General features: G+C 29.9%; 1 protein-coding gene across 16 annotated transcripts in view; it reads right to left on the reverse strand.

Moving 5' to 3' along the window:
• The window catches only part of para (paralytic), a 92,369-nt gene that overhangs the window by 21,240 nt on the left and 50,605 nt on the right, over positions 1-20,524 (reverse strand). For 5 of the 16 annotated variants that reach the window (XM_065509936.1, XM_065509938.1, XM_065509935.1 and 2 more), the window contains exons 17-25: positions 14,858-15,135; positions 14,575-14,748; positions 13,339-13,501; positions 12,227-12,414; positions 11,902-12,145; positions 10,001-10,212; positions 9,328-9,813; positions 8,368-8,541; positions 7,645-7,767 (exon numbers count right to left, since the gene is read on the reverse strand). In XM_065509936.1, the coding sequence (XP_065366008.1) occupies positions 7,645-7,767; positions 8,368-8,541; positions 9,328-9,813; positions 10,001-10,212; positions 11,902-12,145; positions 12,227-12,414; positions 13,339-13,501; positions 14,575-14,748; positions 14,858-15,135 (2,042 nt within the window). Of the gene's footprint in view, positions 1-2,380; positions 2,504-7,644; positions 7,768-8,367; positions 8,542-9,327; positions 9,814-10,000; positions 10,213-11,901; positions 12,146-12,226; positions 12,415-13,338; positions 13,502-14,244; positions 14,408-14,574; positions 14,749-14,857; positions 15,136-20,524 lie in introns of all 16 variants that reach the window. The other 11 variants (XM_065509945.1, XM_065509943.1, XM_065509942.1 and 8 more) reach the window with 11 other exon arrangements.

Genomic DNA, 20,524 nt, shown 5'->3' on the forward strand with positions numbered 1-20,524 from the left:
ATGCCTTTTTAAGCACATCAAACTTTTGTTAAATATTAATCACAAATACGGATCACAAATTTTTCTATTGATTTAAACGGACAGGAGGCAGGCAATTTGTAAAGCATTCATTAAATGATTTAATATACGGACACAAACTAAAAAAAAAAATAATCACTTGCAATTAATAAATTAATATTACGTAATGGTGAAAAGGTGATATTTTTCATACATTGTTTGGTTTCATTCCTAATTAAAATAAAACTAAGAAATAATAATTGTTTTCATTACTTAAAAATTAAAATAAATAATCAATAAATTGTGTACAATGCCAGTTAACAAGTTTTCTTTTTTAATATATAGATATTTAGTTGACTAGACTACTTTTACAAATGTTTGTCAATACGCTTGTAGTTTCTTCAACATTCGTTTGAGAGCCCACAAAATTATATATATACATAAGTATGTATGTACATTCTGGATCTGGAACAATTTCATTTGGTGGATCGTATATATAGAGGTGCCCCCACACCATTATAATAATACAAAAATAAATGGCTCTAGAAAACGGGGGGAGTGGAAGTCCCCAATGCCCTCCTTATGTGTAGTAGCCTTGGATGTCCTCTATTAGTAATAAAAAATAACCAAGTGATTAGGCCCACTTTCCTAAGCTACAAGTACGATTTTGTGGATTGGGTATAAAAATACCCACTTCGGCATATGTGGGTTGTAAAACGTATGAAATATGAATTTAGTCTTACAAGTAAAAATGTGTTTTTTTTAAATTATTGGATATAATTAATATTGACCTAACAGTACATAAAAATATTTATATTCAACATAAACTAAAGTTTATAAAGTATAAGGTTGTTCAATGACCATATGAAAAATAGGCAATTTTTTGATTTTCAATTCTGTTGGGGCACCTCAAAACATCAAAATAGGTAAGTAATCTTTCGTACGTTTAACTTACTCATTAAAAGGCAACTTTATATCGCTATTCCATTGAAAACAAAAAACAACAAAAAAATTTCATACATTATCGCTCCACCTTAATGTACATCCATAATGTATATTTCAACAAAAATGTAGCAGTTTTCTTAGTTTTGCTTGTGGTTTTTGAAAGCACAGCTCAAAGTAACATACTATTGCTATATACTGTCAGCATTATTTAGAAGTAGTTTAGTTTACAGTAATGCGACATTAGAAATTAAACAGTTAAGAATATTTTACACATAAGCTGTTATGTATGTTTTCAACAATGATAGTATACGGTTAGACCGCCGTATGGAACTTCGTCAGACCGTTACCTATTCCGTGTCCGCTTCTTTTGAATACGATTAAAGAGTTATTTTTCGAATCACAGCTCAATAAAAAGAAAAAAAAATTAAATGTTTGTAAAAAGTGAATTTGGCGTCTTTGCAGTCTACGATAACGGATCATGAATAAATAAATAATATAAAATTACTTATTAAAGTAATTTTCAATATCTCAAAATTGTTATTATTGTTTGAAGTGTTGCCTCAGATGTTTGAAATTGCAAGCGTCCATTTTTTCAAGCTATTCAAATTTAGACATTGTTAAACGACAGTTTAATTAAGTAAAAAGTATTTAAAATAAATTGAATTATAAAATATTAACATAAATTATTAAGTTTCTTAAATGTGTAAAGTATATAATAATGGATTCTATATAAGTAGGTATGTATGTTGTATGTACATTTTTTTATTAATATTTTTTTTAAATAAATAGATAAATAAATAAATAAAGCTTTTTTCAAACTACTGGCTAATAAATATATGGAAATAATTAAATTGCATTCGTAAAATTAACTCTATAAGAAAGGAAAGGATATAAAAATAACATAAGTCTATTATTATGGTAAACATGATGGATTGTTCATTCTGGTAACAGTGATTCAGTAAATTAATAAGTAGTTAATAATCGAAATAAAAATATTTATGCATGAAAACTTGATGGCAATTTTTGTTTACTAATTTTTACTAATACATAATCGTTATAGAAATTTAAAATAGAAATTGGAACTAAAACTTAAACTGAGAAATAAAAATAAAAAAAAACAACAAATGGAATGGTAGACTAAGAAAAAAAGGCTAGGAAAACTATAATACGATTCAAAACTAATGTACGAGTATTTGAATGATATTTGTTTTTTTTTATAATTTTTTTTTATGTAGAATGTATATATAATTTTTGGTGTTTAACAAAATTATTAGTGGTGGATATTTTTTTAATATAAATTAATTTTAATATTTTTTTTTTTTTTGGAGGGGTTTTAACAATTTGTCCGTGTGATGTTGTTTTTGACTGACTGATTGATTGATTTTTAATTTTTGATTGATTGAAAATGTTGAAATGAGTTGAAAAAGAAAGTACGTACCCTCATGCCCTGCATACGGGACATGGCACGTAGTGGTCTCAGTGCTCTTAACGTTCGCATAGTCTTGAAGGCTTGTATACCACCAGCTCCAGCAAGTGAAGCAACGAAGTTGATTAGCGACACCTAGTTTGCCAAATGGTTATAATTGGGGATTTTAATTTGTTTCGGTTTGTTTGTTTTTTTTTCATTTAAATTGTTTGATTGAGTTAACAAAAAGTAAAAGCCATTAGAAAGGACTTTCAATAGAAATATTTATGTTTAAATGTAGTTAGTTTGTGGTTGTAACAGTCACCTCGATTGTCAGAATTAATTAACAAAATTTAAGAAAAACTAAACAAAATCAAGCAAATATTAAAAATGTTTAAACAAAAATATACATATAGAACAAAAAACAAAAAAAAAAAACAAAAAAAGCACGTAAGTAAATAGTAAGTAGAAGAAGAATTTGCAATTTAATAAATTTTCTCTATCTTTCTCTCAATTCAGTTGTCATTAAAGAAGCCGAAGCCAAAGCCACTCAACTCAGTAGGGAAATCAAAGGAACTTATTAACTAAACTTAAAATCTGGCCATAATCAACTACATACTATATGTATGTAGTTATATAAATAAGTACGAGTATTACAAATTCACGTTTGTATAGATATAAATAGTATATATGTATGTATACGAGTATGTAATTTTAAACCTGATACGAAATATAAAATACCCAACAAGACAAAGCCTTTATTTCTCGTTCCATTATTATTTAGTTATTAATTAATTAATAATAACGAATAGACGAAAGGACCTAATATTACATATGAATTGTATGTAAGTATAATTACGTTTGTATAGCATAAATGTTTAAGTGTAAATATTACGATAAATAGCTTAATTATTTAGTTAAGATCCATTATAAACAAATGCTTTCGGATTATATAACACAGATGCATCGATAAATGACTTTTGAAATGTGTTCTGATTCTGATTATTAGTTATCTTTCTCTCTCTATATACTATATATACATGTATATATGTATTTACAATACATACGAGTAGATATGTAGTTTTGTTATATACAATTAATGTGTTTTTGTTTTTATTATTGTTTTTCTCAATGATATTGATAAAGAAAAGAAACAAAAAAAAATAAAACATTTGTTTATTGCGGATCTGTTTGTAAAGGATATGTATAAATAAATATTTATTATTCATATAAAATAATCTACTAGGTTGGCTTGTCTTAATCTTGACAAATTTTTGCTTTTAACTTAGCTGCAGGACTCAATGGAGTAGTAGCTGTAAATTAATACATATTGATACAAATGTATGTATATATGCATTTTATTTTGTTTAATTATATTGATCAACTTCATTATTAACTTCATCACTAATATGATCGTTGTCATCATCATTGTTATCATCATCAACAATTTCTTTTGAAATTGGATAATTTTGTTTTATTTTGTTACTAGTATAAACTAATTCCCCAAGACCAAGCGATTTAGCGATCTTCTTGTAATTAATTTTTATTAATTCACTAATTACGGACTTTTGTTTAGTGTGTTAGGAGTTTTATAAGTAAAACACTGCCACCACTGCGCAGGCTTGAATCATTGAATTTTTATTTGCATTTTATTCAAATCTTTGGCTTTTGATGTTTCAATTGGAATTTTGTACAGTGGATTTTCATTGTTTTTGTCATTTATTACAGTGGATTTTGATTGGTTTTGGGTTTTACTTTCAAACTTCAATAGTGCTCGGAATCATTATAATAAAACAAATACAATTTACACTTGCTTGATAAGTATATTTAACTACTTGTAATGAATAATTAAAGAAGGACTCACAAGTGATTGATTGATTGTTTAATTGATTTACTACATAAGTACGAGTTTAATAAATATTCATGAGTAATAGAAGTAGAATTCATTTCTAAATAAGTTTGTTTATATGACTTTTTTTCTAATTTCTTCTGCAAAGAAGAGATCAATATAACAACTGCTACAAAAATATAACTTTATGATTAAGTTTCTCTAACATCTTCCCAATAGAGAAGATCAATATAACAACAGCTACAAATTTAACTTTACAAAGTTACAAATTACCCAATGGATTTGGTAGGTAATTTATGAATGTTTAATTAATGTTTAGTAGGTAAAACATATCTAAGCAAAAATTTGTTATTACAATTGTTTGTTTTTTTCAATTTATACTTCTAATGTTATATCTAAGAAAATATGTATTTGTAAATAATTATAATCATGTACTTTATTCCACAGACATACCAAGTTTACTTCTAACAAATCTACCGATAAATACTCAACTACATCAATACATACTTACTTATCTGCTAATATATATAGATACATAAACTAAACTATATGTATTGTTATATATAAATATTTACAATTATATTACTGGATATCTATCTCTTAATTCTATTCAAATTTTGTAACTTTAACATCAATAAATGTATAACAAATCAAGGAAATATTATTTATATACAGATACGTACGAGTAAATAAGTATGTTTATGTGAGTTTATTTTACAAAGCTGAAGCATTTTAGACAAATTTAATTTAACTTAACTTAACAAAACAAAACTGAACATAATCGCTATTTTAATATCACATGGACTTAATAAAATGTCATTAATCTGTTTGTAATTACAATACAATGGAAACCTTTTATGAAAACTATAATTCGTAATTTTAGTTTTCAAAAAAATACCTTTTTCCAACTATTTCTAACATAAAATCAAATTAAAGGTTAAGAAAATATATATGTATTTGTAGAATGTAGTTATGCATACTACTTAGAATTGGCAAAATAATGAAAACAATGTCTTACGCTTCATAAAGCGATACCAAACCTTCTTTGTTGAAAGCAGTGAAGCAGACAGTGAAGGCAGACAATCTGTAAGAAGTCCGAATGGAAAGAAACTGGACTCAATTACAACCCAATGAGGTATGTGTTTTGAAGTGGCCTGTCTAATCGGCGGTTTTTAATCCCATAGGAAATTTATTGAAATTGTTGTTCGTAAAATACGGGAGCTTTATCAGATTCTGGTATAAGGAAATGGTAAAATATTTCAAAGACGATGGATTCAATTTATCATCGTTGTGAAGCAGTAATAAAAAACAAGGGCTATTCCTTAAAATACTGGAACACTAAAAGGGCCAGAGAATTTTTGCAAAAGTTTCCATTGTTTTGTTAACACCATAATAATGAATACCTTTTACATTAATTTCATTTTTCAGAATTTAATTAATTATAATTTTATTTATTTTTTGTTGAAGAAAAGTTTAGGACCCAAAATCAGACAAAGTTGCTGCAAAAAAGCCAAACATTTGTTACAAAGGGCCCTATAAATACCGAAATTTACATCAAGGAATGTTTACAAAAAAGGATGTTTCCATTCATAAGACTTCTTAATGTGTCCACTTATTTTTGGCCTGATTTGGCATCTGTCACTATGGTAAGAAAGGTCTTGAGTGGTACAAGAACAATAATGTGGCATTTGTACCAAGAGAGGCAATTCCTCCAAACTGCCTGGAGCTGAGGCCAGTGGAGAGATATTGGGCTCTTGTTAAAACAGAATTGAAGAGCACAAAAAAGGTGTCCAAAAGTGTGGTAGATTTTAAACAGAGATGGACAACCTGTTCGAACAAAGTGACATAAAGCACTATAAAAACCATAATGGTTTTCGAAAAAGGTTTAAAATTTCATCATTAGTGATTACTGTAAAAATTATTTTTTTTTTGTAAATTGTAACAATAATTTCAATCAAATAAAAAAAGATTCAAAACTGTAAGTTTAGTGGTTTCATTTTTATTAACATATGTATATGTATGTTAAACATTTTTCGATCTCAGTCCGTATATTAAGAAAATACTAAAAAAAATAAAAATTTCCTAAGAAATTGTTCAGTCTTTGAAAATTGACAGTTTTATTGGTACTGTGTTCAAGAATGGTTCAAAAATTAGTCTTATGGTCGTGAAAGGGTTAATTGAATATTTGGAAAGTTTCCATTGTACAATAAATAATTTATTACAATACCATATTTGAGGCGGTCTATAACAAAACGCAACATTTGCATATTTAGATTAAAAATTTTAAATTGTTGCGTTTTGGTCCGATTCATAGTTCGTATTTATTTAATTTTGTTATGAATCCCATTGGAAATGTATCATGTTGATATGAACTAGGTTTGGAATTATACCTTTTTGCTTTGAATTAAATAGTAATTATATATTTTTGTAAGAGTTTTTTTTAGGTAAATCTAAATTACATTCAAATATTTTAAAAAAAATCAACATTGTTTTACAATCTCATTAAAATGTTCATCTACTTACTAACAAAAAAAATCGAAAAAGTGGAATAATTGCGTTTTGTTATGGATCTCCTCAATTATATCCGTTTTTCCTTTATATGATCTTTAAGACTTTTCTTCTAGCAAAAATAAAAAGTTTTCAACAATATTGTATCGCATTTTATACCAAATATTTATCAACTAAGTGGTTTAATACTACAATAGATACAATGAGTGTCTTATATACTTATTTATGGTCTAAATTATGTATTTGAAGAGACAAGAAAACTTAAAACTCAAAGAAAAGAAGAAACAGAAATTAAAACATTTAATTGTTTACAAGTACATGAAAATAATAATAATAATATTTGGCAGCACCACAATATGTGTTAGGATTAGACGACATTTTGTTTTATAGAAAATATACATATACATATATATTATGTACTATTATATATCAATTAATTAATACAATATTAGTAAATATACGAACGATAATACATATTTAGTAAATTAGTCTGTTAGAATTTGTACACTGAAAATTACTTGATTGTTTGTTTGTTTGTATTTCTTTGTTTTTAAGCCACTTTTATTGTACAGTCAAAGATTTAGTAGTTTAAAAAAAACTTATATTTATATATGTAAATATATATGCATGTATTTTATGTATGAATGTATATTATATACCAAATATGTACGTTTAAACATTTAACATTGAGAGTAGTAGAAGTAGTAGTAGTAGTAGTTTAAAATAGTAGTAGTAGTAGCATTAATACACCAACACATTTAAGGTGGCAACACAACATTTAAGGATTTTTGTTATTTTTGATCATTTTTGTTTTACGAGTAAAATCTTAGAACACACACACATAGTTAACGCTGTGTGTAATAAAAAAAAAGAAAAAGTTTAAAAGCCTCACACGTTACGTTATTTTTGAGATCTGAATTTGTTTTGTAGATTTACTTACTTTCATGCCCTCCCATCTAGAAACAGCACGTAAAGGCCTTAAAGCACGAAGAGTACGCATAGATCTAAATACTGGAATATCATTTAAGCCAGACCAGACCGCGACCAAATTTATAAGCGACAGCTATACACATTCAATTAAATTCAATATTAAAAGTATTACACGGCAATAAACCAAATATGTATGTATGTCTATTATATGTATGTATGTTTGTATGTAAGTATTTTTTTTTTGTTTTTTTTGTATCTAAAACTATTTAATTGTAAAAGTTACTATATAAAATCTTACTGTTACTGTTACACTATAAGTTAGATATACATAGGGAGATTTTGTTCATTGGGAGACTCTTTTGTTTCAAATACATCATACTAAGTATGTAGGTATATTTTTTATAAGGCTTCTCTCTAGTTCAATAACAAAATTAAAACTATAAACAAAACTAAGTATTTTAAATAGTAGTAACTAAATCATAATATAAAAAACAACCAAAAAAGTAACTGACTAAAGAATTAATAAGTACAACTCAAATAACAAACTAAAAAATTAAACGGATAATTAAATAAATAAATCAATAATTTTTTTACAAAGTCAGTTTTAGGTATATATTTTTAAAGAAGAATTTCAATTTTTAGTTGTCCGCTAGTATGTGTTAATTGTTTTTTTTTTCTGTTAAATTATTATTAATTTGTAGGGTGGAAGCAATTGGCCAACATTTTAACTTACCATTACAATGACAAAATCAAGCCAACACCAGGCATTGGTAAAGTAGACCTTGAAGCCCAAAGCCAACCATTTGATTAACATCTCTAAGAAGAATATCACCGTGAATATCCTGTCCATGTAGTACAAAATATCCTGTAGTATGGGACGATCTGGTAAATGAACATCTTCTAAGGCCTATAGTATATAAACAAATATTGAAAGTTCATTAATAATATTGATTATTTGTGCAAGTGATTGTGAATGCCAAAAACATCTACAATTGAACATTGAACATTTAAGGATAAAAGGCAACTTCGTAACGCTATGGTGTTTAAACATTTAAAAGAAAAATTTTCAAAGAAATTGAAGACAAAATTATTGAAGCTTGTTTTTTTTTTGATTTTGAGGGGGTTTGAGGAGTTTTTTTTATTTTGTTTTTTTAAATAATTAAGCAGAAATAAGCTAATTTTACGTGGAGGATTTTGCATAAAGTCTCGTCCTAAGCTTGCAAGTCAAAACATCATGAACACTTTTATTTGTAAACTTTGGAGGCTTTCAAATAAAACACTTCACTGTCGACATTTGAGGATGTTTTTGGTGACTCGTACGCTTGGAGAGACCATTTGTTTGTTAGAGTGACATTCTTTTTTATTTGAATGATTTCTATAAGCGGAAATCATTAGAACAAATAAAATAGAACGCAAAAAAAATATATTAAATATATGTATGTATTTACATGTTAAAGCCATAAACATAAAGTCTATATAAAAATTTGCTAAAATTTCAAAAAGGTCATACAACTTTGGTATAGTTTTTACGGTTTTTCTCAACAAAAAAAACTACTTTGAAATTTACAAAGCATTAATGTTTTTTTCTTTTGTTTTTTTTTTGATTTGTTTTTGTTTTTTACAACAATTAGTGAACATTGGTTTGCAAGAACTTGCTGCGTGTAGACAACAAATTCCTACGAGAAAAACTTACCAAAGCTAAGCTACTCATTAAAATCATAGTGATTACTGCGGTTTCAAAATATTTATTTTCAATTAATTGAAAAGTTTTCAGTCGTAAATTGCCCCATCCTTGCCAAAACGGCGAATCATCATCGCCGGCTAAGATTGGAAACTTCTTATAGTATGAATCCGGAAAACAGTCAGCGGGATAATCATCGATTATCTCATCGTCGTTGGCCGCCCGAATGATTATGTCACCATCCAGTTGGCCCTCTTCCAATTCACCCTCCTCGTCCAGCTCCTCGTCAAGGCCGAGGTCTTCTTTGCTGGCGTCACGCTTCTCTTCGCCTTCTATTGTTTCGGCGCTGCCTTTGTGACTTTCATCTTTGAATGGTCGATTCTTATGGCTACCATATGAGTTAATGCTGGCAGTGTCATCGTCCTGTATGGACAAACCTCTATGGTTTAGCTCATGTTCCAGTCTATTGTCTTGGTGGTTTATTGAGTTTCCAATCATCTAGTGTGAATCAATGAGATTATATTACATTAAAACCACAAATCTCTCATTTCAAAAGCAAAATAAAATAAAAATGGAGATAAATTAAGATAAACAACAGCTAGCTAGAAAACATAGATGCACAATTTAAACCCATGTGGTCTCGGCGGTCTTTGTTTTCTTTCAATTAATTGCATTTTCCACTTACCGTTGTGTTATTTAAGAATTTTGATTTCTTCGGTTTATTATTCTTCATATCACCGTGTATGGTAAATTCCATGCCATCCCCTATAGCTACTTCTAGTTGATTTTGTTCCTTTAGGCCCTTTTTGATTAACCCGTCGGCCATTATTTCATCGTGACCCAATTCCAGTTCATTATCACCATGCTCTGCAGATATACAACGACAAACCCCTTTGCCTAACGTATCCATTCAACCATATTTTTTTTGTGGTTTTGATCAAATCATAATATATAAATCATAATTTTTCCAATATTTGATTAGATTTTTTGAATTTTTTTTTTATTTTTGGTTTGATCAAGAACGAAATAATTTGATAATTGGATACGTTCATTACGTTATTTGATGTTAGATTATTGATAAATGATCGCGCAGATGTTGTAGAGTTGATTTTTATTTTGTTTGATTTTAATATGGAGATGCAAACCAATTTTATGCATTTTAAGTATTAAATGATGCGTTTAATATGAAAATAAATCGTATACGAAAAATAAACAGAATTTAATAAAACGTCTCAGTTAATTTTGACCAAAACAAAAAAAGGGACAAATTATTACAATATACAACATTTACAACATCAACTTAGATTAATGAACTGTATTTATTTCTCAGGATGAATGCTATATTTTTTTTTAATTTAATTTAATTTTTATCATACATATTTTACAAATGATTTGCAAGATTGACCTGACCGGCTGCTTAGGTCAATCGTCGTTATGCAAATGTGATTGATGATGAGCGATTCAGGATGAATTATTTAATATACATATTAATCTAATGTTAGCTAATAATAATAATAATAATGAACATACAAAACAAATACTATAATTAAATTAAATAAATTACAGTTTTCCACATCACAAAACCACACAATGTGATCCTGATGAGACATGTCAACACATATTTTGTTTTGTTTACTTTATTCAAACCATGGCAAATGGTTATGGTTTTACATAAAAACTGTATTTTACTTAATTTAGTTTTTTAGTTAAGACAAATAAAAAAACATTTAAACTGAAAATTAGAAGGGTAAAATCCACTGTTTCACATTACAATTTTTAAACAAATTTGGTAATCGATAATCACAAAAGATTTAACGTTTAATATTATTAACTGAAGATAAAAACACTACATAATTATCTTCTCTAAATAAATATGTTTGTTTCACTAATACGAGAACAATATATTTATGTACGACAAACATCAAAAGTAAAAAGATTTTACTTTATATAGATTTCATTTCAATATTCAAAATTACTGGATTTGAGTATGTATTTCAAAACTTTCTATCAAAACTAATAATGATTAAACAAAGTCAACTCACAAACGCAAGTAAATACTTGTTTGTACATAAATAATTACGAATGTACTATGTATTTCAACAAATAATTTTAAATGTTATGAATGTAATAAATATGTACTATACATTTGAAGTTTTCAAAAGTTGTAAAGAAAAGTAAAAAAAAAAAAAATGAAAATTCTACTGAATATTTGAATTTAGAACTTTAGAGATACATATGTATGTAGATTTGTTATTGACAAAGAAACTCTAACTAATTAAGTAAGAAGTCTAATATTCTCTGGAAACGATATACATACATACACATGACATTATCTATGTATAAGTATAAATAGTGTATCTAGTGTGTACTATGTATGCAAGTATGTAATATGTATGTATATAGAGTTCCTGGTTTTACAAACTAAACGAATAAGAGATTTTGTAGAACAAGTATCTAGAGTTTTGAATTGAGATTTTGCGAATTTTTTTTATTTGAACGTACTCGGAATTAGAATTGATTGATAAGTAAGTAACTATTTAATATATATGTATATTAATATTTAGTTAAAAACAAGTGGATAAAAACCTTCGCTCCAAATCCAACTGATCTGGTTGATCCTCTCACCTGATGGTTGGTCACTTATTTGATTTGTCAATTTATTACGTATTAACTTAAAACAATCGGCAATATTACGTTTCACCCAATTCTTAAAACGACCAATACGATTGAAGGCTTCTGCAATTTTATTGGTATCATTGTCGGCAGTCGGTGCTGATAAACTAGAAGAACCGAAATTCGACAAAAGCAAAGCTAAGAAAAGATTAAGAACCTAAAAACATAATAAACACAAACACAATAAGAACAACATCTGGCCAGGTTAAAAGTTAAAAGGATATTTTCGGATACTTACCACAAGATTGCCGATAACTACTGTGGCCAAGAAGAATGGTATACAGGATACATCGCCCACGTACATGCAATCCCACATGGACTCGATCCACTCTCCGCACAATACTCGAAACACAATCATAAATGAGTGCATGAAATCGGTAAAATTCCATCTTGGCAATTCACCATCCGGGAACATGTCCTTGTGATCTAAACAATTATACAACATACAATCAATTAACAAAAAAAAACAAAAAATAATTCTTACTTTACGTTACGTTTACGAATATTTAACATAAATTTTATTATATTTTATACATATGTATACATATGTATTTAAGCCCAGAAAATGTAAAGTAAAGCATTTTTCTATAAAACTACTGAGAGGCAAACAAAGAATCCAGCGAAAAGTGTTGGACTTGGTGTTAGATTTAATTAAAAATGTTATTAAGTGGTTTAAGTTTGAAAATGATTGAAATCAAAATACTTACAGAGTTTTACTAAAAATATATTTATATTTTTTTTACAAAAACAAAAAACCATGTAGTTATTACTCTGAATAAATGATTGATATTTAAATTCGCGAACAGTACAAAAACAGACCATCTAAAAAGGGCGATACTTTAGTAAACTAAAAAAACATACCAAACGAGGTTTGAATGATATCTATGTATGTATGTTAAAAAAGGAAATATGATTTAAATTTAAATTCCGATCATTGCCAAGTTTGGTAGACAAAAATTTGTATTAATATTATTTTCATAATAAAATGTTAAATTTGTGACGGAATTGTATTTATTCATACACGTTACAAATTGTATAAGATAGCTGTTTCCAGAAATGTATTAATACGGTCCTGTTTTTTTTTTTGTTTTGTTTTGTTTTTATCGTTGATGCTTTGACAATATATGATCACTATGAAACTATAAATTAGCAATTTAATAATTTTAACACATAACACAATACAATAATACAATCAAAAACAAGAATAACCTCAAACACATTTGATTTAAGATATTTTTTTGGTTCGTCACATTTAAAAAACTTGAAATATTTTGAATAAGTTTGTCTTTTGAGATCTTAGGGGTGCAAAATTGTATGTTTGTTTGTTGTTGTGACAGTCAGAATACTTACCATGATAGTTCTTTCCGAAAAGTTGCATTCCCATAACGGCAAATATGAAGATGATAATGCAAAGTACAAATGTTAGATTACCCAATGCACCCATTGTGCGGCCCATAATTGAAATGAGTAAATTCAGTGTAGGCCAAGATTTTGCCAATTTGAATACACGAAGCTGTTGTTTGTTTGATCACAATTAAGAATTTGATTTCGTTGCAGGGGGTTTTCAGTTTTTGTACATTTTCATTTATGATGGATTTTGATTTAGATATACATATATATATATATGCATAAATAAATATATCGGGTGTTATGAAGGTGTTATATTTGCACATTTGTTTGATTTGATTTATTAGTTTTAATTTAAGCCGGGCAAAGCATAGGAAAATATTTTGTTGTTAAAAAGTATATATAGATAAAAAAAAAATAATTAATTAAAAATTCAAATATAAAAAGGATTTTTTTGGAATATAGTATGTATGTAGTATGTTTTTATGTATATAATACAAAAAATCAGAATAGGCGCAGCTCATACATGCCCATTCATGTGATAACATGTCTTGGTATGTTGTAAATAAAAAAAATCGTTTGCAAAAAGATTTGTTTGATTCGTTTTTGGTTCTATATTTTCTGTATCAATTAAATTTCAAATCCAGCTACGTTTTTATAGGTTTTTTTTATAGAAAAAGAAAACAAATATGTATTTGAGAAAAAAGTACGTGCTTAAAGCTGAGTTTGATTTAAAATAAATAAAGTTTAAGTGTTATTTATTCAAAAAAATTTAATGAAATTAATTTATTCAAAAAGAGTAAAGGCTTATTTAAGGAAAAGTTTTAAAATTGAAATATATTTTTGGTTTTTTTTTATATTTTTTATTTATTTTTAAGTTTTATAGGAAGGTGGCATTTTCCTTAATACCTGTATAGTTTTTGCCAAACAATTGCATGCCCATCACGGCGAATATGAAGATTATAATACACAAGACGAAAGTCAAGTTGCCTAAAGCACCCACTGTGCGGCCCATGATGGATATTAATAAATTTAATGTGGGCCACGATTTGGCTAATTTGAAAACACGAAGCTGGAATTTTTAGTACGAAGTTTTAAAAGTTATATTTACTTATGATTAAAATCGATTCTGAGATTTTCGTATTTAATTGTTTGTTTTGTTCCCAGAGAACACAAACAGAATAATGGCTCTGTAAGGAAATCAAGTGTAAATTAACGAATAGGAAAATGAAATCTTACCAAACGAAAACTTCTCAAAACTGACAGGCCCTGGACACCTTCAAGACCCAATTCCAGCAGTGACAAAGCTACAATAATGAAATCGAATATGTTCCAACCTTCTTGAAAATAGTACTTCGGACTCATGGCCATCAGTTTCATTGTGGCTTCTATCGCAAAGGTGGCAGTAAAGAACTGTATCAAAAATAAGCATTTATAAAAATAAATATGTATTAAACATTTATTGGTTATGCAGTACATATGTAAATTCTGATTGTATTCTAATTATCTAAATAATACTCACGTAGTTTCCACTTTTCAAGACTTTTTCCAATTCGGTATTCATGTTATGATGATCCATGGCCATGAACATTGTATTGACTACAATACACAGGGTAATAAACAATTCCACAAAGGGATCGAACACAATGAAGGAGACCCATTCCTGAAACTTTAACCACACCCAACAACAGTCCCACACACAAAAGATGTCTATACACTTCAGTATAAATTCCAATGCCTTGTCCTTAAACGTTGGACCATCTTCGTCATCGTCCTCTGTAGGAAAATAATAAACGGAGACTGTACCGTAAAATTGCGAATTAGTGAATTTTGACATACTTTGACTCTGCCGTTTTTTGTTTCAATTTCGTTTTCAAACAAAACTGTTTTTTTATTTTTATGTTTTTATTGTTATTATTATTATTGTTAATAATGAATAACAAACATATTTTATATTTTTTTTGTTTTATCAAATTATATGTAGATAGAGGCAACATTTAAAAATTATCAAAGTCTTTTTTTAATATTATTTTTAGTTAATTTCATTGATATTGAACTTAAATCGAGCAAAACACATTTCACACATTGTGACATTTAGATGGTTCTAGCTAAAGATGTAATAATATTTATTTATTTAATAATTATTCGAAAACACATTTAAACTATTGCAACTATTATAAAGAGGCTAGCAAACAATTCTAAGCAGATTTAATTTTAAACAACATTTCAAAGGCAAAACCATGGTAGAACCAACCAGGTACAATTATTAGGGAGAGTTTTTGTTGTGTTGAGTATCAGAAAAGAACTGTCATTTATTAAAACTTCAAATAATTCATTACATGACATAGTGATATAAACTTAGTAACTACTTTGTATAAATAGGTTATTCAAACATTTACAACATTCCGCCTGAATAAATTATTTATACAATTGATTATATAAATATTAATTTAAACCAGATTTAGAGCTTAGTAATTTCAGCTTGTCAGCACTAACTGCCTTAGTGAGAAAATCTGCAACCATATTACTGGTGTCCACATATTTCAAAATAACCTCCTTACTCTCAAGCTTTTCTCGAATGAATTTCGCTTTCAGGTCGACGTGTTTAGTTCTGTTTGAGAATGAGTTGTTCTGAGCTATATTAATCGCACTTTTGTTATCGCAATTAAGTATTATCTGTTCTTGTTGTTCTTGTACCAATTCTCGATGTAAACGTTGCAACCAAATACACTCCTGAAGAGCTGACACCATCGACATGTATTCCGCTTCAGTTGAGGAGAGTGCGATTGTGCGTTGTCGCCTTGTAGACCACGAGATCGCTCCACCTTCATATGTAAACAGATATCCTGTTGTTGAGCGCCTGTCATCCACATTACCAGCCCAGTCTGCGTCACAAAAACCAACCAGACCACCTTGACCACACTGATACGTTAGTCCTTTATCTATTGTGCCTTTGAGATACCTCATAACTCTTTTAACTGCAGCCCAATGAGTTCTACCGGGGTTCGCACTAAAACGGCTTAACACATTCACTGCATAACTGATGTCGGGACGAGTTATTTGTGCTGCAAATAAAAGACATCCCACAGCCTGCATATACGGCACATTCTCCATTTCCTTTTTTTCAATTTCATTGGTGGGACACATTTCCGATGTTAATTTTTGACCAACATCCATAGGGGTCGATACTGCCTTACATTCAGTCATTGAGAAACGCTTCAATATATCCTCAATATATTTTGTCTGATCAATTCTGATTGTGTCATCCTTATAATCACGGGAAACTCTCACTCCCAAAACTGAATAAGCTTCACCCAGATCCTTCATTTTGAAATTTGTGGCCAAATCATATTTTAGTCGATTGATTAAGTTAATGTCGTTGCAAAACACCAATACATCGTCGACATAAATTGCAACATATAAAATAATCGAACCTTTTATATAGTAATACACGCATTGATCGACATCGCTCCGCCGCAAACCGAATTTCAGTAGCACTTCATTAAGTTTCTTATTCCAAACGCGGCTAGACTGCTTCAAGCCATAGAGCGATTTCTTTAAACAACAAACACGACTGCTGCCGTCATTAAAACCTTCCGGCTGCACCATAAAAATCTGCTCTTCGAGGTCGCCATTAAGAAACGCTGTTATTGCATCTAGCTGATGAATTATTAGCTTATGTTTCGCTGCCAAGGCAAGTAAAAGTCGTAAAGATGTGTATCGCACTACAGGTGCAAACGTCTCCTCGTAGTCGATGCCTTTCTGCTGACTACAGCCTTTTACAACCAGTCTTGCCTTATGACATATTTCGTCACCATTTGCGTTGAATTTTCTTTTAAACACCCATTTGCACTTAATGGGCTTTTTGCCTTGAGGCAAATCAGTCAGACACCACGTATTATTTGCCGTTAGGGATTCCATTTCTGAAATCATCGCTGACTTCCATAAATCAGCATTTGCAGATAAAATAGCTTCGTCGAATGTTTCGGGGTCACCCTGTTCGCCATCACACTTAGTGTGCGTAACACATAAATTATATCTTCGTCGAGGCTTACTAGCAATGCGATCTGATCGACGGACATTGTGCTCATTTTCGGGATCACCATTGTTCTGCTCATCGCCATTTCTGTTGGTAGCGCCGATGTCAATTGCGTCCTCAAACTCGTCACTATCAAAACCAATGAAGTCTTCCTGTTCACCAGTTGACAATTCTTCACTACTTTCCTCCCCTGAATTGGCAACTTCCTGTTCAACACCAATATGAACTAAAGGAGAAGTAATGTTAGTAGGAACATTTTCAGTGACACATACCCTCTTATTGTCTTCAATAAAAATGACATCACGACTGATTATAATGTTGCGAGTAGTTGGATCCTGTAGTCTGTACGCCTTACTTTCATTGCTGTACCCCATTAAAATGCATTCTGTAGACTTTAAATTCAGCTTAGTACGTTTTTGTTTGGGTACGTGTACAAATGCCTTGCTACCAAAAATACGCAAATGTTTCAGGTTGGGTTTCCTACCCGAAAACATTTCTTCCGGACATCTGTCGTTACCACGGCACGGCACAAGATTAATCAGGTATGCTGAGGTCATTGCAGCTTCCGCCCAATAAACGTCACATAATCCTGCGTCCAGCAACATACATCTTACGCGTTCCATAATAGTGCGGTTGATGCGTTCTGCCACGCCGTTCTGCTCCGGCGTATATGGTGCTGTTTTCTGATGCTGTATGCCACAATGTGATAGGTACTCTTCAAATTTCTTATTAGTATACTCGGTACCGTTATCGGTGCGTAAAATTTTTATTGTGGCATCACATTGATTTTCAGCAAGCTTCTTAAAACGCATGAATTCATCCATAACATCTGATTTACGCTTAATTGGCACAACGAACACTTTTCTTGAATAATCATCGACGAAGGTCAAAATAAAACGTTTTCCAGAAAAAGATTCTGTACTAATAGGACCCATTACATCCGAATGCACGATTTCCAATAGATTTGTTGCACGGTGACCAGTATCGTTAAATGACATACGCGTTTGCTTACCCCTTATGCAAACTTCACATTTCTGGCCTAAATCTTCATCATTGCATCGTATGCCATTTGATGAACCCATGACTCTCTTAAGGTTTGAGTCACAAATATGTCCAAGCCTTCTGTGCCACAATTCTGAAACGTTTGTAGCAATTAAAGCGTTTTCACTATTTTCCAAATTTACGCCGCAATTTAATTTGTATAAATTCTCACAAACTTCCGCCGTTGCCAACAATTCACCGACTTCGTCAAAAATCCTGCACTTGTCGGCTTCAAAAAGTACTTTATTGCCCTTTAACGTCATTTGTCTCACAGACAATAAGTTAACGGACATTCCAGGAACATATTCAACGTCTCTAAAAACTGCGGTGGTCTCTTTCCCGCCTGATTGTAAAACAACATTTACGTCTCCGGCACACTCAATCATCATTTTCTCGTTATTTGCAATTACAACATGTTTATCGTCGACCTTCTTTGTATTGCTCAAAATACTTTTGGTATTTGTCATGTGTGAAGTCGCCCCTGAGTCTATAAACCACTCTTCAATATTGTTGTTGTTCTTTACTGTATGTAGACAAGACGATGAAAATAAAGAAGTTGCTAACGAATTTCTTTCCTCATTCTTCTTTTTCGTTGCGTTTGGTTTTGCTCTTTGTGGACAATTTTTCGCCATATGCCCTTCTCCCTTACACGCATAGCATTTAAATTTGCGAGTGTTTTGTTTCTTATTAGAAACCAAGGCCTTCTCCACTTTTGGACAATCAAATTTTGCGTCCTGAAGCAACAAATTTTTCACCATATCAACGCTTAATTTCGACTTGGAGTTCTCCACTGCCATCACGAGTGATGCAAACTCGTCTGGTAAACCGGCCAGCATGAGTGAGGCTATCAATTCATCATCAAGTTTTAGCCCACTTTGTTGAACTTTCAGCGACATCATTATCATTTCGCTAACATACTCTTGTACACTGCCAAAGTCCGATAGCTTCATCTGGACCAAACGTTTGAGAAGCTCGACTTTCCTAGTTAGTCCCGTGTCTTCAAAAGCATTTAAAAGTGCGTCCCAAGCTTCCTTTGCAGTGTCCGCTGTCGCAATGTGAGCAAAATTCGATGGTTCCATCATGAGCGTGATTTCGGCTAGTGCGCGTTCATCTTTTTGAAGATCGTTGCCAGTAGGAGCTTCGCCAAGACCTACATGTACCATTTCCCAACAGCCCTTTAGGACTAAATATGATTTTGCGTGGCGCTTCCATACGTCGAAGTTTTCCCGACCACGCAATTTATCAAACGGGAATGACAAATTATTTGCAGCCATTCTATCGTCGCAATTTAAATTTTTTTCTAAAAAAAATAATGTAATAAACGAATTTAAAAACCGATTTAACAAGTTCTCGAAATTTTCCTTCTACTTTTCCTCTTTACACTTGTTCTCTTTAAATTTCGCGCGTCATGAGGCCCATAACCTGTTGTGTTGAGTATCAGAAAAGAACTGTCATTTATTAAAACTTCAAATAATTCATTACATGACATAGTGATATAAACTTAGTAACTACTTTGTATAAATAGGTTATTCAAACATTTACAACAGTTTTCAATATTTACCCCTACAACGTCAAATAACTCATTTACTCTCATCACTTTTTATTTTGTTTGCTCAATGTTTTGCACGTTATATTAAAACTAACACATATTTATTTGGAAAAAATTTAATTTGAATTGAATATTTTAGGAAAAAAAGTAAATACACAAACATTTTTTTAATTAATTTTTTATTTGTCTTACACATTTCGTTTTGTTTTTTTCTAATTTTCTTTTGTTTGACGTTATAGGGAATATATAATTGAGAACGTACTTTCTAATAATTGTACCTTGCTTGTTCTGCTATGAGGCAAAACAAGGATGGGTTTCTTGTTTAATTAATTATGTTCCAGATAAAGAACATTTTTTTTTTATTAAATTACGTTTATTACTACTACTGGGCGTCTAAAAATAATAACAACATTGTATAATAATTAATCTAAATTAAATTAAAATACGAGAACGAAAAAGACTTCTACGCTAAATGATAAGAAAATATAAACAATTTTAACTATTTATTGAGAGTGAATTTTGTCCTGTACGAAATATCAATAAATAATTATTTCAACATT

Source organism: Calliphora vicina, chromosome 4 (genome assembly GCF_958450345.1).
Source record: "Calliphora vicina chromosome 4, idCalVici1.1, whole genome shotgun sequence".
Taxonomy (NCBI): domain Eukaryota; kingdom Metazoa; phylum Arthropoda; class Insecta; order Diptera; family Calliphoridae; genus Calliphora; species Calliphora vicina.